This window comes from Carica papaya, chromosome 8, assembly GCF_054855325.1.
Source record: "Carica papaya isolate Zhongbai chromosome 8, ASM5485532v1, whole genome shotgun sequence".
NCBI lineage: Eukaryota > Viridiplantae > Streptophyta > Magnoliopsida > Brassicales > Caricaceae > Carica > Carica papaya.
This window is the reverse complement of record NC_142316.1, coordinates 2,198,423-2,222,492: the sequence shown is the minus strand read 5'-3', so window position 1 is coordinate 2,222,492 and position 24,070 is coordinate 2,198,423. Positions and strand designations below refer to the sequence as shown.

The 24,070-nt window shown below is 31.6% G+C and overlaps 3 protein-coding genes across 5 annotated transcripts; all 3 read right to left on the bottom strand.

The window, feature by feature from the left end:
• Positions 1 to 637: 637 nt before the first annotated feature.
• On the bottom strand, positions 638 to 2,242 carry LOC110809285 (Acyl-CoA N-acyltransferases (NAT) superfamily protein). Its single transcript, XM_022035063.2, has 2 exons — positions 1,831 to 2,242; positions 638 to 1,230 (listed from the first exon to the last, which is right to left on the bottom strand). The coding sequence occupies exons 1-2, from the start codon at positions 2,128 to 2,130 to the stop codon at positions 889 to 891; spliced, it is 642 nt and encodes a 213-aa protein (XP_021890755.1). The 5' UTR covers positions 2,131 to 2,242; the 3' UTR covers positions 638 to 888.
• Positions 2,243 to 2,984: 742 nt separating this feature from the next.
• Positions 2,985 to 13,808, bottom strand: LOC110809297 (F-box family protein with WD40/YVTN repeat doamin). 3 transcript variants are annotated; one of them, XM_088209291.1, is made up of 9 exons: positions 13,282 to 13,808; positions 12,048 to 12,245; positions 11,689 to 11,743; positions 10,627 to 10,725; positions 9,503 to 9,606; positions 8,958 to 9,047; positions 4,590 to 4,732; positions 3,810 to 3,894; positions 2,985 to 3,646 (listed from the first exon to the last, which is right to left on the bottom strand). In XM_088209291.1, the coding sequence occupies exons 1-9, from the start codon at positions 13,530 to 13,532 to the stop codon at positions 3,271 to 3,273; spliced, it is 1,401 nt and encodes a 466-aa protein (XP_088065417.1). In that variant the 5' UTR covers positions 13,533 to 13,808; the 3' UTR covers positions 2,985 to 3,270. The 3 variants fall into 3 exon arrangements, with proteins under 3 accessions (XP_088065417.1, XP_088065418.1, XP_021890775.1); XM_088209292.1 differs by having other exon boundaries at positions 12,048 to 12,237; positions 13,282 to 13,423; XM_022035083.2 differs by lacking the exon at positions 10,627 to 10,725.
• A 673-nt stretch (positions 13,809 to 14,481) lies between these two features.
• On the bottom strand, positions 14,482 to 19,706 carry LOC110809313 (serine carboxypeptidase-like 40). Its single transcript, XM_088209884.1, has 7 exons — positions 19,207 to 19,706; positions 17,890 to 17,997; positions 17,471 to 17,751; positions 15,793 to 16,053; positions 15,241 to 15,452; positions 14,956 to 15,061; positions 14,482 to 14,837 (listed from the first exon to the last, which is right to left on the bottom strand). Exons 1-7 carry the CDS (start codon positions 19,607 to 19,609, stop codon positions 14,679 to 14,681), a joined length of 1,530 nt encoding a protein of 509 aa, XP_088066010.1. The 5' UTR covers positions 19,610 to 19,706; the 3' UTR covers positions 14,482 to 14,678.
• Between the last annotated feature and the right edge of the window lie 4,364 nt (positions 19,707 to 24,070).

Below are 24,070 nucleotides of genomic sequence, written 5' to 3'. Positions count from 1 at the left end.
CTTATTCTTTTCTCATCACCAACCCTCCACTTAAGACATCCCCGAAATTTATCCCTCTGCATACAACATATTTGGCCACCTCTGAAAGCTCAAGCTAAGAATTTCTTCATTATGGCGAACCAACTCCTAACAGTAGCTTCAAAGGAACTATGTTTATAGACATCTTTACAACCAGCTATAACCCCACCAACAATTTGCAGCTAAAAATATCTAACACCCCACCCTTGCCAAAGCTCTCAACTATGCTAAGTACTTCTGATCAAAGTTCCATATATATATATATGTATATCATGCATATCTAATCTCATCATGTTCACAGTGGATATTCTAACAATAAGAAACAGATTTATAGATGAGATCAGATAATAAATCATATAATTCCTTCAATAACCAAATACGAAGCCCATATAATTCCTTCAATAACCAATACGCAGCACATTTTCATCAACATAGGAACTCCAAGTCTCCAAAAAGGATCCAAATCTGAATCATCCACTGACCACAGAAAAACAGAACACATATATTGACTTGGAATATGGAATAAATAAATTTTTATGTCATACATATTTTTCCTTGCTTTTGTTTAAAAATTCTTTTCGACTAGTGGAAGAAATTGGCAGTAAAAACATTAACAATATTGGCAACAGAAACCATTATAGCTTATACAAAAGTTTGGTACAAGAAGTACAAAAATTGACTACATAGAAAATGACAATCATAGATTTAGTACCAATCAGTAAATGGAGATAACCATGTCATTTCAAAGCATCCAGTGCTTATTGTCCTTACAAACAAACAAAGGAAAAATTTATGCATTACATATGATCTGAACATGTATGAAACTCGCATGACTCCAACTAGTCCAAACACCCCGATTACCTCTTGTCATCATCCTGCTTTTGACTCTGCCTTTGCGCTGGCTTTTGCCTCTGATTTAGCTTCCCCCCTTGCTTGAGTTGATTCTGTGTTCTTCGCATCACCAGCACAACAACCACCACCATGCTGGTGCGGATGTTGGTGGTGGTGATGATGATGGTGGTGGTGATGATGAGAATGATGATGAATCTGCTTCCCTTTTAGCTGCTTTCTCATATCATAGGCATCCTCCCCATCTGCATAATACTTAGCCTCCACATCATGAATCTTATATCCCAATGTCTCTGTATACAGATTAAATGCAGCCCGGTTACTCTTCCTCACATGCAGAGAAACATACTCCGCTCCAAACACCTGTCAGACATTACTGAGACATAAGCCAAAATGCCAAATGCGATACACATGCTATTTTCAAGTTCTTCTTTTACAATTATTTATAGTTGCTTTATCTAAACTCCAGAAGACCTCAGATTTATTCTAAGGTGCTTCCTTTGGCTTATACAACATGCAGCACAGGTAGATTCTCAATATTAAGTTCACTGAAGACTCTACACTCCAAGAAAAGGTGAAACAGCTGAATATGCCATACACAAAACACCAATTTCATCCTTTATTTGTTGCTAGTTTCCTATTCTACTTATTAATATTTCTTTCATCAACCCAAAAAACAATTATATTCACAAACATGCATATATCCTATCAACGCATTCTCATCCGATTTCTCATGCAAGAAGAGAAAAGAAATGCCAGAATTCCAAGGTAGTTTTCTATTTCAACATCAGCCAATAACACAGCTGCATTAACAAGACCAGACACTACATTCCACTTACACCAATCGAGGTCAACATTTTCATCGTATATTCTTCGAATTGCAAATATCCAATAAAAATTAAAAAAAAAAAAACAACACAACGATCCAATCATAAAAGACAGAGTAGAAAATTAAGGATTCACCTGCTCCATGGCAGCCTGTGCGGCGTTCATGAGCTTTGTGGCAAGACCGAGCTTGCGGTGAGTACGGAGGACGGCGAGGGAGGTGATATGACCATGGCACTCATTGCTCTCCTCCTCCATCTTCGCTAGGACGTACCCGACGATTCGACCGTTGTAGTCCTCGGCGACGTAGAGAAGCTGTGGCCATGAGAGAATATGGTAAAGGTAGTACTTCATCTGGTAGTTCTCCGGCAAGCACATCAAATTGCATGCCTGCATTGCCAACAGGTCGTCCACCGTTGCCTTACGTATGCACACCATGGTTGCGAGTATCTGAGGGGTTTGGATTTAGGGTTAGGGTTTACTCTTTCGAAATCGTGCCTGATTTTGCTCGGTTCAGTCTCTGGAGGGCGTATTTGATTGGGGGGAGAGAGTTGGTCTATATAGAGGGGTAATTTGGGAACACTAGATTGGATTATTTATGATATAATTTTAGAAAATTTTATAAAAAAAATAATAATATAAATATTATTTTATATAAATAAAAAAATTAATAAAAATGTGAAAAATTGTCATACCTTTTGGGAATCAAGTTGGTGATGAAAAATATATACACTATCGTAATTTTTTTATTTTAAATAATTTTTTTATTTTTAATGAACTAATGATTAAAAAAATAAATAATAAAATAAAATTATTCTTAAAATAAAAGAATTAACACGTGTTAATTTTAATATATTAGATATATATATATATATATATGTAATACATATTCAATACTCTGTAATAAGCTTTTACAAATTCTATTCAGGAGTCAACTTAGGAATTCCTGAATTCTTGTCTACAAACTTAAAATTATATACAAACATAATATATTTCTACAAAATTTATATTATTTGTTTCTTTTCCAGCATTTGCTTTATCTTTCTTCTCTCTTTTAGGAGTATTATTCTTGCTACTTATGACTTCATGTCATGATGTATATGTGTAAGCAAATTCATACAAATATGAATAGAACATATGTATATGTTTTTTATCTTAGTATTCAGTATATATGCATACAGTCGTCACAGATCTTTAAGTTCATACCCTTTTTACCTTTTTTTAGTATTACTGTACTTGCATACTCTACCCATGTATGTGTCTATATTTACCATTTAGGTTATCATCCCTAATTATGAAGAAAAATGGAGGTTCTGAGTTATTGTGATTTACTTTTTATACACACATCCTGTGTATATACATACACTCAAGAGTTAAAAACAAATAGAGAAGTTTATGGAACCCTAAAATGATATAAACAACACCTGAGTTAGTACAAATAGCAGCATATTTAAACCCTATAATGATCATTAGGGAAGTGTATGGAACAAATGGAAGTAGGTATCAAGATCATCACAAAAGCACATATATAAGAGCTCTTACGCCTTTTTCTCATCACTCCGGTTGAAGATCCTGATTTCAGCCAGTCTCTGTGTTGTTAAATTTCCAGACGCTTATGTGCTTTCCACCGTGTGTGGTCACCACTTTTTTCATCCCGACAGCCAAGCAAGTGATAGGTGGTCGAGCACTTCTAGGAATTCTGTCGATTTCGAAATCTCCCAAGACCCTTCTTCCCTTTTTTCTCTCAAGAATCACATGCTCATTCCTGGAGGAGCTTTGCAAATTCTTATCATCCATAACACAGCTTGAAAGAACTTCTCCCGTGCTCTGATTCAAGATACGAAGTACTCCATCTATGCCGCCAGCAACTAACAGTGATGTATCATTTCGCTGATGTTGCAAAGAATATACAACATTTGGACTCGCTCGTCTTTCCCATAGTACTCCCCTTTTCCTGCAAGCATTAACCAGCATTACCTTCCAAGAATAAGCAGAATTATCCAAAAAGGCCTGAACTTTGGTACAGAATAGTACAGAATAGCAAAACAATAATCGATATTAGAAACACAGACATCAAACATGGATAACTCCTATTTTTTAATTAGTAGTTCACATACCTAAGGTCCCAACAAGATATGTATCCAGCAGTCGTCCCCGCAAAAACAAAGTGAGAAGAAGGGTTGAAACACAACGTTTTGATGCCTGTCAAGAGAAGGTGAAATCAATTAATGCAATGTAATTGTCGTATTTTGAAAACAATCCAGCAAATAGCAAAGAAATGTCCTTTTAAACAATAATGGAAATTGAAAAGCAACGAATTCCCAAGCAACAAAAAGCTTGAATATCTCCATAGTTTTGTATTAATGAAAATTTCTAATGTGACTCAATTTCAGAACAGATAACTTCAGTGAGGAGCTAAACAATAAGAACAAATACAACCATGAAGTCCAAAACAAAATTATAGTATTGTAGAAAGTATACTTTTAATCCTCTTTGATCTATGTGAAGAAAAACATTATTCTTGTCTTGTAGATATGCTCAGGAAGGACTTTGAACTTTTATCTTCATACAAATAATATCCAATTACTTTCACAATCGTCTACTCTAAAGTTAACTAATAATATTCAACAGTTAGTGCATGTACGCTCTATGTTATATTAAAGTCATACGGCCAAATGACGAAAATTCTATTTTCACCAGCAGGGTCAATATTTCACATGCAAAGATTTAAATGGCATGGAACAGAAGCAAATATTCAACAGGAGAAAAAAAATAAAGCAGTCAAGTGTGCTTTCCTGATAAAAATCAATATAAACCCATTGACGAATTGGTCAAAGATTTTTAACAAAAGAATAAAGTCCAGAATACACTGAGTTCCTAAGTGTTTCTTAACCTACCACCTCTGGACTCTGTTGACTTTAGTCTCACTACTAGTTGATCAGATGAAGGATCTGCTACTGTGATATGACCAAGAGCGGAACCACTAAAGATTATTTGGTCCTCACTCAAAGCTAAGCATGTTAAGGGCCAAGCGTGCATCCTGTAACCAGAGAAGCAAAACAGTATCATTAAAATGCATTAAACTGATTCTCATAGTTAAAATATACCACTACATAAGGTCACCTTAAAAGGCATTAACAACCAGCAGTAGGGTATGACCAACACTTTCTTCCATTTTAAGGAAAAGCAATAGCAAAATAACCTGCCACTTGTCCTTGTCAACCTTTATAAGCATTTCCGGTGGAAAGCAGTTTCTTTCCAGCCTCATGATAAGAATTTTCATTAATAAAATTTGATTGGGATATTTTTGTATCAAAGAATTTTTCGGTAATTGCTATTATTTAATATTTTAATTTATTTAGGACTAACAGGAGGAGTTGTAGTTTAATTAGCAAGCCTTTTTTTTCATACTTTTTTTGGATATTTGAGTTTGATTTCAGTTAGGATTTAGAAACCAGTGACGTTTTTGTTTTGGTTGTGGATAATACCAATATCACAGTGTCTTTTTCCTTCGGATAGAACCTATATTATGGTATTAACTAGAAAAATATGTTAGGTTATGACCTATATTATGGTATTAACCAGAAAAATATGTTAGGTTATGTTGGAGAGAAAGTTCTATATATGATTTTTCTTGGTACTTTTCTTCCTTGGTTCTTGTGTTTGGTTCTCTTTTCTATATTTCTTCACTCTTGTTGCCCTTTTCATATGATTTTCTTCCTCTATCTCTGTTATCTCTCTTTACTATTTCTTTTCCTACCTCACTAATATAAGTTGATTCGAGCCATACAATTACTTAAACTACAGAGTTCATCCATTTTCTAATGACTAAATATAGATTTCATGTAATACCCGGGTCCGAGATTAATTTTCATATATTATAAAATTAATTAAAAATATTATTTTAATTTAATTTTATTAAATTATTTAAAAAAAATAAGTTATGGACGTAATTGAAAACAATGTTAGAAAAAAATGGTGAAAATTTGAGTTCGCAAAATATTTTTAAAAGAAAAATTGGAAACAAGGGGGTCAAAATGCAAAAATAGAAAATTCGGCCACGTGGGACTGCTCAGTCAGCAGCCACAGCGAACCAGAGCACGCTATGTAACAAAATACGCTGACATCGGCACCACGCGGGAGGTCACACAGGCAATCCGACGACTCAGATTCATTCTCGCACGCGTAAACTGCTCAGATGCATTTTCTCCTAAGGCACGATCGGAAGGATGAGATCAATCGCAATGAACGACTCAGATTCACCGACGCAATCGGCCTAAACAGGCAACAATCGGATGACCCTTCTCGCTCCACGTCGACGCGAATAGAAAGCTCAGATCGACGCGGGATAAGTATAAAAACATTGCGTTGCAGGGGAACCCTAACCCTAATCGCACCTGCCTTCGCCGAAGAAAGACCAGCCGTCGAAGAAGGAGACCGACCCCGGGCCGCCGCCGCACTAGAGCTACATCCGACCGCCAAGAAAAGTAAAAATCTCCCCTACCTGCTGGGAATTCGATTTCGAGTCTCCCCGTAGCCATATTGGAGCAAAAGAGATGACGGGTGAACCGGAAACCGCGTGCAAAACCCGGAGTCGCCACGGCCAAAACCCTAAAACCTCTCCGATGAGTCCCTTCCCACTTCCCATTTCACGCAATTTTTCGACCATTATATTTATCGTCCTTTTCTGTACAGGTTAGTCGAAGAAGAAACTCCAGCCATGAAGGAGAACCGGCAGAGTCGCCACACACGAAGACCCTCCTCCCCCGGTAGGTTCAATTTTTGTGATTTTTCGACCAATCGAGACCCCCTAACATATTTTTCCACAAGAATACGCGTAAAACCAGCAAAAACCACCTAAAACCAGCCAGGCTGAGGCAAATCGCCGTCGTGAGCAACAAAGCCAACATCATCGTGCCGAAACCCTAAAATTGGCCATAAAGGGATTTTCGACACTGATTTGGGGTTTTTTTAGTTGCGTGATAAGTATTTTAGATTCTCGCAGAAAAATTCAGGAAACCCAGGATCCGATAGAAAGCGTAATAGATAGTGCGATGTCTCGAAACACCAATTCGAATAAAAATCCTTCACCCTATTTTCGGTTACGATAAATTGAGAATTAATAATTGATAATTGTGTGTTTTGTGAAAAATTAGAAAAACCCTAAAAATATTACAGATCACTAGTGGAAGCAGAAACGGTTAGTTTACATTTATCCCGATTTCCTGTTTATTTTCTTGTACCGCCTATATTTGCTTACTATTATACTATGCATTATTAAATTGATGGTTTTTATGATCTTCTCAATTATTTTGTTATTTGGTTCCTCCTGCATTGTTTGTTCAATATTCTGATTATTTGATTATTCGACTATATTAAATTGTATCGCTAGTTTAAATGTCATTCGAATTAATCTGTGAATATGAAATGAGATATTGATATACTTTAGTGGTTATTTGTATGATGAGAATCTAAATAAATGAAAGTCTACTCGGTATCCTAGGAAAGGGTGGACGGACCCGGTACATAAGGAATTCTACCGTGAACATTACGTCAGTCGGACGGGGTTGAGAAATCCCATACCGGATGGGTTTTGGGAGATATGGTTCACCCCTCATACCGGACGAGATATCGAGACGATAGTATTTTTGGCGCCCATTACCGGACGGGGTATTAGAACGGTCAGATTAATTGTCAAATCATGATACTAAATTCACGAGTAGAGAGATATCCTTATGGACCCCTAGGGGTCCTAATAAGTAGGATAAAAAAGAATGATTGCTAATTTTATGCATGGAATTAAAATGTCATTTGGTTGATTGTTTTCATATGTTGATTTTGGAAAAAAATCGTATCGGTAAGTATCAAATAAAAAGTTTTAAAATTAAATGTATTTACTTAAAGTATGGACTCCATTAGTTGTTTTTTAATTTTTACCAATTTTTGGTTTTCCTATCAGTAATTAATATGATATTCTTACTGAACTAGTGTAACTCACCATTCCATTAACCATTTCAGATTAAGAAGATCAAAATTCAGATTCCGATCAGCAAGAGGGTTGTCAATAGTCCACCTTTCGAGCTCCCTTCAAGTGCTAGTTAAGGTTGCTCTAAAATACTTATTTCTTTGTTTTTCTTTAATTATCATTTGTCTTTTATGAACCACGTAAAATGGGACATTTCTATAACCCTATTGGACAATTCAATTCATTGTGTAAGGAATGTAAACCCTAATATTATTACTTGCTTCCGCATTTAAATTATAAATTCATTTTTTTTAAGATTTCGGGTCTTTACATTCCACTTTCAAATGAATTCAAATACATAATAAGATTTAATTTGCACATAAAGGTACAAGACCAGAACTTAAAAGCTCTCTAACATAACATTGTCAGAATACATGATAAGATCTAATTTGTAAAAGTTTTTGGCCTCCAACCTTTTTTCAGAAAGATTATAAACTCTCTTGAAATATTGTTAGAGAGCTTAAGGGCATAAAGTATCAACTTATCTGTTGGAGAGCTTATAAGCTTAACAACTTATATGCTCTTACAAGAGAAGGTGAACCAAACATCTTCTAAATTATGTGTTTGGTTCACAATTAAGAATAGCCCATTATACTCTCATTTTTATGTTTGATTTGGTAATAAATCAGGTTGGAATAAAAATATAATTAAACATAAGAGACGTTTACATTCTCTTTTATTATATTTGGTTGAAAATGCATTTCACTGCAATTCCAAAATTAAATAATAAAATAAGTAATAATTAAATTTATCCGATATTAAATAAAATCAACAAATTCCATATAAATTATCTTTTTAACAAAATTCTAGTAAAAGAATCAAACACAAACTTGAAATTAATAAATATACATTTAAAACAACTGAGAAAAAATTTAAACATATTACACATTTTTGTTTGAAAATATTGTTTAATAGGAATTGAGGATATAGCTATCAAAAATAAAAAATGGGAATCAAAGAGATATAATCATGATCATGACGTTCAAAACATGAATTATGATTATAATATCTCTCATAATCAACTATAATTGTGATTGACCAAACTGAACACCGAGATACTCATGCCTATCATAATTGCAATAACATTCTTACTTCATTACACCCTAATTCAGTGAACCAATTTATTCCTCCTACCAAGTAGTAACTCAAATTCTTCTACTAACTTTTGTATGTATGACCATGGGGGAGCACCAATTCAATTGAATAACAAACAAAAAATAAAGTTCCCTCCAAAATATACCTGACGATACGAGAACATTTTCTACTGTACATATCAAATACACAAGCTGTTCCATCCTCACATCCAACTACGGCCTCTGGATCAAAGTAACTGTAAGGGAAGAGAGAACCTATTTAGTTTTGCAGACAATAAACCCAAGCTTCTTAGAAGATAGATCAGTTACACACTGGAAGAAAATTTCAGAATGCTTAGAGAGTCGTGAATGAAATGTAAACTGAATCTATATTTTTTTAAAATAAGTAATGTAACTGAATATAAATAAATCCTTCAGAATACAAATAATGACTACTTACCTTGAACACCTAAAAATCATAGCCATTTAGCTCCCACCTAATTTTCTAATAATATATGATAGAATGACATGGGAAGCTAACTGTGTACACTTATTTGATTATTAGCCACATAATATTTATTTATTTTTCCTCAATTTCCTTCAATTTGGATTGAAATAGAAGATTACTGGAAAAAATATATCACTAAGAACGAATGGGAAGCATCCTGTAAAATTTACTAAATCAGTATAACCAGAGCATTTTTCCACATACCGCATGCATAATCCTTTTGAAAATGTGCCTTCCTGCGAGGGAAATATAGTTTTTTTCCCGTTTCGCCTCCATATGCATATCCGATTACTAACCAAACCAACAATCTAGAAAACAATATTGGAAGAAAATCAGAGAATAATTTCCTGAAGTTTACTAATTCATGCCCAAAAGTTGCAATTTAATCATCGCAATTACATTATCAACAAAAACAGTAGTTATGAAAGCCTGCTTGTTTAGCAGTTTTTAACACTAGGCATCATGTGACTAGCTAGAGGTTAGCACATAAAAGGCATATAAGAGATGTTGCTTTCCTTTTTTTTCTCTTTAGAAATAGAGGTAATGCTCTGCTGCACCAGTCACAAAATGAAACTAACAAGAAGAGATGAAAACACACAGGAAATAAAAGGACCCTACTTGCAAACTTCATGGATGTAACTCCAACTTAAAAGGAAACCAGAAACAAGACTCTAAACTTTTAAGGTGTTCAGTGTGCTAATCATTAAACTTCCTCCAATTTCTTAAATTCATCAATAATTCTAACAGTGATGATATTATGAGTCGTTTGATAAGACCAAAGGAAATAAACACCAATAGAGTACTGAAATTGGTGAAATTACTGCGGAATTCTGCCAATGGCGATCGTAATAAAGAAATGATAGCAGTTTCAAGAGTGCTACCTCCCTCCAACTACAAGTCTATTAATTACCTCCCGCCTCCATCTATTCTGTTTTTCCCATATATTTCCCTCTCTCCTTTCCACAATCCAAGGTCTAACTAACTCCTCCTATTTCAAATTACAGAACAGTCCCCAAGCAAGGGTATATCTGATAACTTATCCTGCCAGCTCAAACTTCCTTTTTGTTCCCCTCCTCTCATAAGAGAACTTAACTGGGTGCCTGTCATCTTTATGACCTTACAAATCCTTCAATAAGGTGCCCAGTAAACAGCATAACCTGTATGTGTAAGTTCTTCCAAGATGAGGAGCAACTCAATCTTGCATTCACATTTAAGTTTCAGATGCGAATTTAATCAATATTGCCATTTTCTTATATGTTAAGCAAAAGGATGCATTGGTCTCAAATATCACATTTCAAAGTAAAAGCAAATAGGTCTCCTGACATCACCTTGCTCTCATCAAAATCGAAATCAACCAAAGGAACTGCACCAGGGACATGATATTGTTCCACACACTTGTAGTCGTCTACGGACCAGAGACGAATAACCTAGTACAATTAAATGGTTAAATTACAAAGATCCCTCTAAACTTGACCATAGTTACAAGTACCTCTATACTTTCATATGATTACATAAATACCCTTTAATATTTTATGTTAACTGTGGTAAAAAAATTGACATCTACTAACTAGTCAACTTAAATTGTTATTTTCCAATGTTACCCTTAACCATTAAATAAAAATATTATTGAAAAATAAAGATAATAGGAAAAACATTTCTTTCATTTTCTTCAAACCACGACAATACAGGCTTCCTTCATCTGCTTCTTCAACCAAGAACTATCACATGTATGGAGAAGCAGATGAAGGAGAAGCCAATATCCTTGCAGTCTGAAAAGAAAAGAAGCAAAATGGTTTATTATTATTATTATTTTAATAACATTTTTTACTTAATGGTTGAGTAAGGATAAAATAGGATAAGTTAAAAAGTTGGTAGATGTCAGTTTCCAAAGGCAGCTAATAGAATTATAAAAGAGGTATTTATGCAGTTGTCTAAAATTAGACGGGTATTTTTTTTAATTATGCTGAAGAGGGAATTTGTAATTTACCCATAATTAACTGTCATGGGGAATGTTAGAGAATTCAGGTTAAAAAAGATATCTGTACAAAAGGAGATGCAGGGAAAAGTACAAAAAAATGGTGAAGTTCTTTGAAATGTAAAAATGATGCTTTAAACAAAAGAGAATTCTACACAAAGATCTTAAATATATTATATTTGATTCACTGGTAGAATAACCATAAAAACCAATGGAAATTATTGTCGAAAGCAGGAAAAAACTCAGCTGTTTCCTAAAAGTTATTTTTTGATATTAGAAAAACTTCAAAAATCAAAATAGTACATAATTCTAAGGTAAAAAGCTGCTTCACAATTTTCTTTTTGAAATAATGCTGCTTCACAAATTTACATTATGGTCCATAAGCATGACTAGCATTAAAGATCATGAACCATACCTTGTCACCTACACCAGTAAGAACCAAGCCCATCTTCAGTCGGCACTGATCAATCCTAATGAAAATTAAGTTAAAAAAATTGTGCGCAAGATATGTATATAGACATACATGCATACACACCCCTCCATCTCCAAAGAACTGAAGCACTAATACTACTGGGAAATTTCCCAGCAAGAAAAGAACTCAAATAGTCTCCAAAAATAAGGTTTGCAACTATCCAGATTCACATGTTATTACTGAGAACCATGGTTATTATCCAAGATCGAGAGCAGAATGTTCTTATAATCCCCATGCACTTGAGACATGCAGGCAACATTTTACAAGAAAATGAACTGGAAAAACCACGCGAAAAGGCTTACCTAATTGAATGACCTTTCCATTGGTCAATGTCAATTTGACCTTCTTGTAACAATGATCTATGCTGCTTCATAGCAAATAGCTCTAGGTCTATCTCCAATGACTGTTGTGAAGTAGACGGAGTAGAATATGTGGATGAATCCTGCTGCAGCTTGTGACAGAGCAATTGCAATAACTTATATCTAACGATGACTGCATTCCTTGAATGAATCAAAAATAAAAAGAGCGATATAAGATGACTCTATGATGGTCTCCTCACTCCCCTCCCTTTTCAAGTAAAGGGAGAGGAAATGTGAAGTAGGTATTATAAGTTGATCTTCAGCAAAGTTCAAAAGGAAATTAGTAAGCCACGTTATGCAGACGGTCCTATAAGTGTCTATGAGTAGATAGCAAATGGTAGTAACATCATTTAGTTCGGAGCAAAACATTAAAAGACACACGCATACACATATTAAACTACTTCACAACCTACATTGGATTGCAATTCAGCTGAGTGGCTAGCATGAGCATTCCAAAACAAGATAACTGAACCACTGATAATGGACAACATATATTACTGCAAAAAGGGTGTAAAGTATCTTAGCCAAAAACTCTTTCAGTAAATTAGCACGGCGGATATTCAAGCATATTGATTCTTAATTTTGACTAAACAAGGTACCAGTGGCATACACACATGCACCTAATAAATGGTGCTTCCAATAGTTAAGTCAACTTATCATTTTCATTTTCATGATGTTCTTCCATATGGCATTCCGAGATTGTGAAAACAAGCAATAAGTGATTCTGAACAAATCCAAGATTTACCTTAAATTCATTTACATATACACAACTTAGCTCATGCAGAATTCCACCGTGGAACTATAACAATGTATAACAAATTCCATCGATCATGATACTACTTTAAGATAAAATTCCATATGAGCTATCACGTAGCTAAGATTTTTACATCTTTGTGAAGTTGCAAATGAATTCCATACAGAAAATTCAATCCAACCATAGCCTAAATCAGATTAGCTTCATTTGTTCAAGACAACCAGCTTGCTAAATTCTTCTTTTCTAGTACAAGATTTCCATTTTTCAACACAAACAAAAAGCTTTATAATCAATCCCAAAAAACGAAGCTTCACAAAATAACCCAAAAACACATTTCACATATTTTCATTTCCTTGTCCTATTTCCATGAAAGAAAAAATCAAAAAGAGAAGACAAGAGAGATGAAGGATATCGAACAAGTACCACGACTTGCAGACGACAGAACATCGAGCAAGGTCAAAGAGGTTGAGGAAAGAGAAGACTAAACAGAGGATATCGTGGTCCAGCGACTGTATCGTTTTCGGTCCTGCTCTCCACATTTTCTTCATCATCACTGAGTCACCAGCGGTTCGTGCGAGGCTCATCTTTGCGTCTGCTGGTGGCTGAAAAACTTCTGAGCAGAAACTCGAATTTTGAAGAAAAGAACTTTCAGAACCCTTCTTGGCGGAATCCATAAACTGAACCTAGAAAAAAATTAAGAAGAGCCAATCCCCTCTACTATTTTCATATCATTCTTCAAATCTCAAATCTCTGTAATCAAGTTTTCTTCTTCTGAACCCCAAATCTCCGCAATCACGACAACTGCCGACCAGCATCAGTTCTTAAAACGTATGGAACTGTTGGGAATGGAAATGGAAAGAGATTATTTTTCTTCTGGAATTTTGTTTAATTTTGGTAAAAGATTTTTCTTTATAGCAGAACTTTTTGTGAAGGATGATAAATGCGCAGCTCATATCAGAATTGCATTAAGCTGCAACATTACGGGTCGGGTCACGGGTACACTTACCCTACTCTGCCGGATCCCTCCTGTATCCTTTTTTATTTTCTACCATGTTTCATATATTCAAGAGCGCAGTAAAAGTTTAAAGACAAAAAAGAGTGGGTTCACAAGTTGTAATGTTATTAAAGATTTGTAGTTAATTTAATAATATATTAATAAAATTACAGTGATTAAATTAAATTATCTCAATAAATTTACTTATAAGTATATTACAAATTAACAATATCTTATTTATAATATTTAATTTAATAAAATTAAAAATTTAGTTCAATAATATATTAATTGAATTACAATTACCAAATTAAACTTAATTTTAAAAAGTTTAACTTAGTTTTTCATTAAAAATCTTTGGCTAATTTTTGTAGCTTTGTAAAACTAAAATGTGATAATATATACATATTATTTTTGTACATACAAAAGACAAAATTTTGTGATACTAAATCCTTCTCTCAACTCCTATAAATATAATTTGTTTCGTTGATAGTCGTTCGTAAGATATTCATATTCTTAAATTTTTACCCACTATGATATCTCATTCATATATAAATATTCTACAACTATTCATTTAATTTATTTATATTCTAAATATATATATAATGGTTCATGCTTTCAATATAACCTCACATAATTCAATTATGTAGTGATAATAATAATATTATTAAACAAAAGAGAAAGTAAAATAGACTAACAATGGAAATAGTAAAAAAGAACAACTAAAAACCTAGGTAATATATAAAATTGAATGAAAATAATTGTATTAAATATATATATATATATATATATATATATATATATACTAATGTGCATAAATGAAATGAAATCAGTCGTATCTTGTGGTATCAGGGAGAGGTGAACCAGAGAGAAAATGCATTATAAGTGAGAGTGCTCTCTTGGGTTGATAACTTGGCACTTGGTGTCCTGCTCCTCTCACTGTTGCAAATGTCAAATCTCCTTTGTACACTTGTGTGTATCCGCCAACCTACCCAAGTATAATTACGATACAATCATATATTCATATACATACATACATACATACATACATACATACATATATATATGTAAGAAAATGTATAAAATAAGTGTATGATTTGAGTTACCTCTCCACCATGGTACCAAGCATGCCATGGAGTTTTGATAGAAAGCTTCATCTTCTTAATGGAGTACTTAGTTGAAGTCACTGGTATTCTTCCATCCATATCCCCACTACATGAATATATATATATATATATCAACATAGTTAGAGCTCATAATAAATAATAACATATACATTTTAAGAAATTTGCATTATTTTTATTAAAAATAAAATAAAATAAATATATAATTAATAAATTAAAACAAATTATATTCGAATTATAATAGGTTTAGTTACTAAACAAAATTACCTAAAAATCCAGACTCGGAGATCATTTGTCATGAATTCCTTTAAAAGTGGAATGACGGTGGAGGGACTATCATTCCAATTGGTGATTACTTCACTGCAAGATCCCCAATCATGGTCGAGTTTTGTTACGTTCGCATGAAACGCTCGTTGCACATCGTCTCGGTTTAGATACGCGTAAACATAGTCATCACTACATTCATCGAACTTCATCAACTGCATACAACACAATTCTTATAATATAATTGATTGCCGAGAGATTCTCTAAACTTTGGTTATAAATATATTTTTAACTAAAGTTATAATTTTGAAATACATACTTAGAAAATTTTAAAAAAGTAATTAATTTTAATCACAAAATTTTAGTTCATATGTTGTAATTTAGTATTAATTTTTCATTATAATTTATATAAAATTATTTTAAAATACTATTTTTTACTGAAATTTTTTATAAAAACAGTAAAAGTTATTTGTTGAGTAACATAAATATAACTTGAAAAATATAATATTTGTATTTATAATTTGGAATTTAAAAAATAAAAAAAAAATTGCTTACGTCAATTTTCTTGGGGTAGAGGGTGAGATTTGAGTCAGTGCAGAAAGGTGCGTAGATGTTGTATATATCTATGTAATAAGTGTTGAGATCTGCCTGATCGGTGGCGGCATCACACGCGCGAGATTGCGTCTCGGCATCTGGCGAGAAATCGCAGTGCTTTCGAATCTCGGTCAACGTCTCGTCAGAAATCAGAGCGTGAGATCCAAAAAAGTCATACATTCCTTGTAGATCAGTCTCGTCATTTATTACTGCATTTCCAATCTGCAAATTATTATTATTTTTTCACAAAATAATAATAATTAGTGTCTTTAAATTATTATTATTATTATTATAAGAAATTAATATTCTAAAAATAATTATCAGTAGAAAATAATAAAAAATTTAAAATTAACTTCAATTTAAACTCTTGTAATTTAAAATTTTTTAATGTGTAAATTTTATTATAAAAATTTAATTAATTAACTATTTAATTTTATATGTTTCCATTATAATTGTTAATATTTTTTTTCTTATGGGTTCTATATGTATGTTATATATATATTATGTGTTATTTATTGAACATGAAATGACAAAATATATTGTATCTAATACATCAATTTTATATGTATACATGTATACACACACACACACACACACACACACACATATCATACCATTTGAAGATCAACTTTTGTACCATAAAAAATACACACTGGGTTGGCATTGGACCTCATTAACCGACCAAATGGACGCACCCACATGAGATTTTATAAAATATCATCTATAAATTAATATTTACTAACTCATATACATACATATCATCTATAAGTTAATATGTACTTATATATATGTATATATGTATTTTAATATGTTATATGGTGATGCAATATTTAATGATATGAGAGAGAAAATGAAATTGAAAAAATGGAGTAGTACAAAAGGGAAATTAATAAGTCTAGAAAGCAAACAAGATTTCATACTCAATATGGGCAACCCTAATTAGGTTTAAGGACCCATAAATTGACACCAAAACTTTCCTTCTTAATCAAGATTCTCATTTAGTGAAAATATATAATTGCTAAAATTTTCATAACATTGAAAATGAAAGCCTATCCCATATGGTATAACTTCCAAGCTTCAACCTTCAATCATTTTTGCAATTATCATATATATATGTATGTATTTATAAACTTATCTCTCCTACCCATTTTTTGTAATTATTGATTGATATGTATTACTAAAATTAAAAAACAAATTTATTTATTAAAAAATAAAAATATATATTTTATTAATTAAGTGATATATTCATATAAATAATAGTACAAATTTATAATAAATAAACAGAGTCATACAATTTAAAAAATACCATTTATCCTATTGAAAAGAAAAGAAATCTTAATTCTGTAATAAATGGTAACCATTTTGAAGTTAGAAAATAATTGTAGTAAACATAAAGTTAAACCTAATTGAATATGTAAAAATTGATTGAAAACTCATGGATTATTTCGTCTTTATCATAAAAACAAATTATATAGTATTATATCTTGATATACATTTAAAAATATATAAGTCTGACCAGATAGAACACGTTTCTTTCTGTCTTCTAGTTAAGAAATTATGTTTTAATTAAATGAAATGTATATATTAAAGATTGAAATTGATGTAAAGAGAAATAAAAAGAGTAATTAGGAGAACTTACTAAGATTCCTTTGAGATTAATAATTGTATTATTGGAATTGGAATTTTTGTTGTGATTAAGAATGGTGTGAGCGAGTTGTGGGACATAGTGTCCTGCGTAGCTTTCTCCAGCTATATAAAACTCTCTCCCTTTGTACTCCGGAAATCTCTCCAGCCATTTCACCAAGAACACATAATTATCCGCTGCCGTTTTGATATCTCCCATCTTATCGTAATCCGACGTCGTATTCGAGTATGAATACCCCACTCCCGCTGGTGACTCCAGAAATAATACATTCGCAGCTGGAATTTACACACACACACACACATATATATATGGAAAAAAATTAAAATTATATATATATATACACATATATGTATAGATATAATATATATATATATATGTGTGTGTGTGTGTGTGAGTGTATGTATATATTTTACCATTATTCCATGAGTATTTATTTCTGTATAGAGTTTTTCCATCACTGCGAACTCTAAAGGGTCCAAGTTCTTGCATTGCTCCATAGCCCAGAGATGAACAACCAGGACCTGCAATTAAACATACATACATATATGTATAAATAAATACCAATTTTAAATTTAATTAAAAAATAATCAACAGAATCCAATATTTATGAATATGAATCCTCACAAACTAATCAATCTAATTAATCCAGCTTATTACTAATTAATAATGTTTAGTAATTTAATTATATTATGATTTTTATTGTATTATATATATGTATAGATGCGTAATTAACAAATTAATTAATTAATGTAACTAATTAATTAATTAATTTAATAATTAATCCAACATGCACGGCGATAAATCTTGAGCAGGGAGTGAAAAGGGGGATTTGATAACGTGCATTAAATTTTTTTAAAAATAAAAATAAGATAATATTTTTAAAAAGAAATATTATCAAGGAATAGAAATTTTAGATATATTTTTAAAAGTATCGTGTATAATTAAAATTGTAATTTTATTTATTTATGGAATTAAACCCATAATTAGAAAAAATTTCTGACAATAATTGAGTATTAATACTTTCAAAGATAATAATGTAAATTAATTTAAAGTTTAACTAAATGCAAGCAATAATAATAATTTAAAGTTTTTTAGATAAAATTTTATATTATGGTATCCCATGCCCCAACAGATAAATACAAATAAATTAAATAAAAGTTCTATATATATATAAATATATTTTAAAAAAATCTTTAAATTGCAAGATTTTATTTAAAAAAAAGGAAATTAAACTACAAAGAAATTAATTAAAATGGAAGATTAATTAGGAACAATACCAAAGAAATTAATACTATTATCAACCCTAATGAGAAAGACTTGATTAGCAATTATACACTAAAAGTTTGAATACATATACATATATATATATATATATATATTATGAAACCAAAAACACCATAGCAAGGAGATTTAAGAATAAGAAAAATACTGTTTTTGTAATTATTAAAAAATTTGTAAATGTGATCCAATATGAGATTAAACAAACCGAGATTAACTATAGTTGACCTAGAAAATATTTAAATATATATATATATAATTTTGATTTTGATGAATTACAATGATTCATTTCAGACTCGTTCAGTTCTTTTAAAATGGTTTTGTTTGCTAATAGTTATATAGACTAGTGTGTATATATATATATATATTGTTATATTTAGTTCATATTGTGGTTTTAATTATATTTTTCAAGAAGAAAATTAGAAAAAAAAAGGTAATAAATGAAAAATTACCTCCGTTAAGCCAAAGAAGAAGAGGCAAAGAGTGTTTCTTGTAATGTGGAGCTTCAGCCAGATAGTAAAAAAGAGTTCTACCAGCAGATTCATCCACTGTAACATACCCACCAAACTGTGAAAAATCCACCATTGGTTGCCCAGGTAATCTAACTATCCTGTCTTCTTCTTTCTTGGATCTCATCATCAAATCATGATGATGATGATCAGGAGAAGCTGTGTGAGTATCTGCAGAGGAATGATACTCCAATGAGCTTGTTCTTATAAAGCCTTTCAACTTGGCTTTATACAGATTTCCCAGAGCTTCTCCCTGTTGTTTTCTACATTGGATTTCACCCACCAAACATGAAGAAAAGATTATGAATAAACCAACAGCCAAACATGCCCTTGTTTTTGTTTCCATTGATGTATCTATCTGTGCCCGATACACTTAGCTTGAGAAGAGAGAGAGGGAGGTGGGGGGGGAGGGAAGCCTCCTTGTACTGCTTCTTGTGTATGGGTCCAAACCTCAACTCTATATATACAGCTAACTACTCGTATAGTATATATATATATATACATATATATTGAAAATATTATATATGAACAGATATAGAAGAATAATTGTTTTATATTAATGAATGTTTAACTCTAATCATATGTCGACTATCAAAAATTTAGTAACTTTTGGATTTTAGTGTATAAGTATATATGCATGCTAGAGTCCTACTTATACCCTGTTTATAATTGTGAAAATTAATTATAAAATATATAAATCGTAATTACTTAAAATTAAATTTTATTTTTATACTTAAAAATCTTAAATAAACAACTGTTATACATATTATCAAAATTATTTTTTTATTTAAAAAATATAGAATGTATGATTTATAGTTAATTAAAAATTAATTATATTTTTATATTTTAGAAATTTAAATAGATAATTGTTATGCATATTATCATGTTAATTTATTTTTTAAATTTTGAGTGGATAATTGTTAAAGAGAAAGAAAATTATTATATTAAAAAAGAAGTAAATAAAGATATTAAAAAGAAGAAAATTATAGTATTAAAGAGAAAGTGAATTAAGTACTAGAAAAAAATAAATTAAAATTTTAAAAATAAAGAAAATCAAGTTAAAAGATAAAATTACATCATTTTGTAATTAATTTTAATTAATTATTTATTTTCTTTTCTATCTTCTAAAATTTGTATATATAGTTGTAATATTTAATAAAATATATATTAATAAATAAAATCGTTCTTAACAGTATCAAAAACTTTTCATTAAGAAATTTCTAAATTTTTTTATAAATTATATTCATTTTTTATTATTAAAAATAAAAGAATCTAAAAAATATTAAACTTCACAGTCGGCCACCACTCTCCTACCCTAACGACCTTAGAATCGACTACCTCCACCACCAGCTGACCTTCGTAATCAATTCTAGAAATTGTTGCTTCTCTCTTTATTGCCACAGTTCCAAATTGCTATAAACACTATCTTTAGCTCATCTCTATTGTAACTTTTTATGTATAGACTCATATATTTCGACTGACAATACTCAAATCGCAACTCTGATCTAAATCCAAGCCCAGCTGAATCAAAGTAAAATTACTGAGTTGACTTAGTGCATAATCAATATTTTTCTCACGCAACTAAATTACTTGAACAAATTCTAATATAATAACTTCATGCCTTAGTAAATTCAACGAGAGAGATTAAAAAGTTAAGGACATCACTTTCTCCAACACTGATATTTGACCGTAACTCATAGATAGTGAAAAGAGAGTCATTAGTAGCTAAGAATATTATAAAATAAGTTAGATTTACCTTCATGTTTCAAGTCTATTAGCTTGGTATAAAAAAAGTACTGAAATAAAAGCTACAAAACTAGGTCAAATTGACAAGGACAAAAGCTAGACATGTGGCTAAAGCTTTCAAACAAAAAGAGGACAATAATTTTTTTTGCATTTATTCTCATACAAGTAAAAAAATGTCTATTCAAGTTATAGTTATATATATATATATAGATGACCTTTTAATTTTTTATACTTAAGAATATATGAATGCTGCCAGAATAGTGTTATACAGCTTTAAAATGAAAGATATACAAGAAGCAAATCTTTAGTACATGAGAATCACTAGAACTCTCACGGAATTTTTCTTGATTAATCTCATCCTATTAAGATCTTGAGAAAATGACAGCTTATATGTTATATAACAATAAGATGTTTTATAATTGTTATTTTTTAATTCTATATATGTTTTATTTATGAAATCATATATATATATATATTATAAGTTAAATAACTCTAAATTATATAAGTTAGATAACATTGAAGATGATGATAGTGAAAATAATTGATGAAATTAAAAAAATTTAAAATATTAATATTTTTAAAAAATTGATTTTGTTTGTACTTTATATTATTTTATAAATATGCAGCTCTTACATATATATATATATATATACATATACACATAAACTATAAGTGAAACCTATACTACAATCTGGTTGCACCCGGAAGAAAAAGGATCAAGCTTTATAAACATATGCACAAGATGATAGAGAGATATAACTTGAGATAACTATACAAGGGGTATTATTAAACAAATGAAATAGTAATATTATATATGTATATATATATATATATACATATGTATATATGGTGGGAACTTGGTGTAGAAGAAATTTATTGTTGGTCACCAATCATGTTATAGCATGTGAAATCAAACCATTCACACAGAGATTTTGGGGGTCAAATAAGTGACACATCCATGTGCTTCATGTATATGCATATGCATATGAAGTTCTGCTCCTAGGGAACATGGACCCTAACATGCATATAACCTTTCAAAAATGAATGGACTCTTTTTGTTTGATCTTAAATTATTTACATATTTTACAATATTGATATGTTTTGTTATTTGATCGTGTATATATATATTTATATATCTAATTGTAAGTTGGTTCTTGTCTAATTAATTTAATAATATTCATTCAAGTTGTATTGGATGTCAAATTTTCAAAAAATGCTAAATTAATTTTGATATTTTAAAAACATTAGACTAATTAATATTAATCTTCTTGTTATATGGGTTAAATTTTAATTTTAATTTTGAATTCGTCACAAATTTTATATTTACGGGCAAGTTTTACATTTCTTCAAAATTCCTCAACTTCTTTATGAACTTAGAAGAATGATCATAGTAACAACAACTTTACTATGATCATTCTTTATGAACTTAAAATTTTTATTTTTTTTAGTATAATTTTTTTAATCGACATAGTATCTATTTAAATACACTCGATCGATCTATTTTTATTTTTAAATTTAAGATCTATACATAAAAAAATCGTTAGTATAGTTTATTTTTTCTTCATATATGTTATCTTTACTGATAAATATAGTTTCATTGTTAAAAACTGAGTTACACAAATGAAAATTGTTTGTACATGTTTAACTTTTACCCGTGGGTGCCTTTTCGATAGTTAAAGTTCAACTATACAAACAATTTCCATTTGTATATCTAATTGCCTAATTCTTCAACTACTATAAATCTTTTATCCATTAAAAGTTTTGCAGCCTATGTAACACCCAATTATTTTTAATTTATTTTATTTTTATATAAATATAAATATGTATTAATTGAATTGAATTTAATTTAATTTATTTTAATTTGATTAAATTGAAAATAATTTTGAGAAAAAATGGTGAAAATTTAGGTTCTATGAGTATTTTTGAAAGAAAAATCAGAAAATAGGGGTCAAAATATAATTTAAAAAAGTTATACAACGTCAGCTACTCGGTCAGCAGCCCCGACCAACTAGTACGCGCCAGGTGGAAGAAATACTGACGTGGGAGGCCACGTGGGTGATCCGCGTACGCGCAATCGAATGACTGAGATCCGTTCCCGCGCGCACGGACGGCTCAGATCAAAAACGCGCACGGATGGCTAAGATTGAATCGTGCACGGACAGCCCAGATTGAATCGCGATGAACGATCCAGATTCACTTCCTATTTAATTGCGATCGGACGGTCCAGATTAAAAGCGATGGACAGCCCAGATCAAAAGCAGATGAGTATAAATAACCCCATATGCACCCAAACCCTAACCCTAGCCGCCAGAGCCCCTCGTCGGAGAAGACAGCCCAGCGGCCAAGGAGCCGACTACCGCCACCCGCTGTCGTACCGGAGCAATTTTCGACCGCCAAACGAGGTAAAAATTCTACCATTTGCTCAGAATTTGATTTCAAACCCACCCATGGCCAAATCAGAGTGAAAGAACATGTCAATTAGCCGAAAAACGCAGCCGAACCTTAGCGACCTCGTCGCAGGGTGTTTCGATTTTTGCCTTCGATGAGCCCCTTCTCGATTCCCGTTCGATGTGATTTTTTCACCGTTGTGATCACCATTTCCTCCTCTATAGGTTGACCAGAGTAAAACACCCAACCGCAACGTGAGCCGGAGGAGCCGTCGTACCGGAGAGCCCCACTGCCGGTGAGTTTTGATTTTTTACATTTTTTCAGCCCACCGAGGGTCCTAAGTGTGTTTTCTCACAAGAACCGATGCAAGTTTGGCTGAATTCAGCCGAAAATGACCAAAAACAGCCAATCCGAGGCGAATCGCCGCTGTGGACGGCGGCACCATCACTGAAGCATGGCGAAGCCGCCGTGCCGAAATTCTAAAATTGGCTGAGTAAGCCCTGGGTCTGATTTTTGGGTTATTTAGGACATATGTAGGTACCGTAAGCGCGTTTCAGTTCTTGAAGAAAAATTCAGGGAACCTAGGGACCGCCCGTAGGTGCAGTAACTATCTAGTTTTCGGTGTCGAATCAAATGAGGACCCATCATCCTATTTTCTATTATAGAATTAAAG

Excerpts from the sequence above, each read along its gene's own strand:
- LOC110809297 (XM_088209291.1), bottom strand. The coding sequence starts at position 13,532 with ATGGATTCCGCCAAGAAGGGTTCTGAAAGTTCTTTTCTTCAAAATTCG. Across the intron at positions 4,733-8,957 it reads AAATGTTCTCGTATCGTCAG|GATGCACGCTTGGCCCTTAA; the intron begins GTATATTTTGGA and ends CTCTGGTTACAG. Across the intron at positions 3,647-3,809 it reads ATATCTTGTTGGGACCTTAG|GAAAAGGGGAGTACTATGGG; the intron begins GTATGTGAACTA and ends TAATGCTTGCAG.
- LOC110809285 (XM_022035063.2), bottom strand. The coding sequence starts at position 2,130 with ATGGTGTGCATACGTAAGGCAACGGTGGACGACCTGTTGGCAATGCAG. Across the intron at positions 1,231-1,830 it reads CACAGGCTGCCATGGAGCAG|GTGTTTGGAGCGGAGTATGT; the intron begins GTGAATCCTTAA and ends AATGTCTGACAG.
- LOC110809313 (XM_088209884.1), bottom strand. The coding sequence starts at position 19,609 with ATGGAAACAAAAACAAGGGCATGTTTGGCTGTTGGTTTATTCATAATC. Across the intron at positions 17,998-19,206 it reads TCTTCTTTGGCTTAACGGAG|GTCCTGGTTGTTCATCTCTG; the intron begins GTAATTTTTCAT and ends GTTTAATTGCAG. Across the intron at positions 14,838-14,955 it reads CTTGGTACCATGGTGGAGAG|GTTGGCGGATACACACAAGT; the intron begins GTAACTCAAATC and ends ATACTTGGGTAG.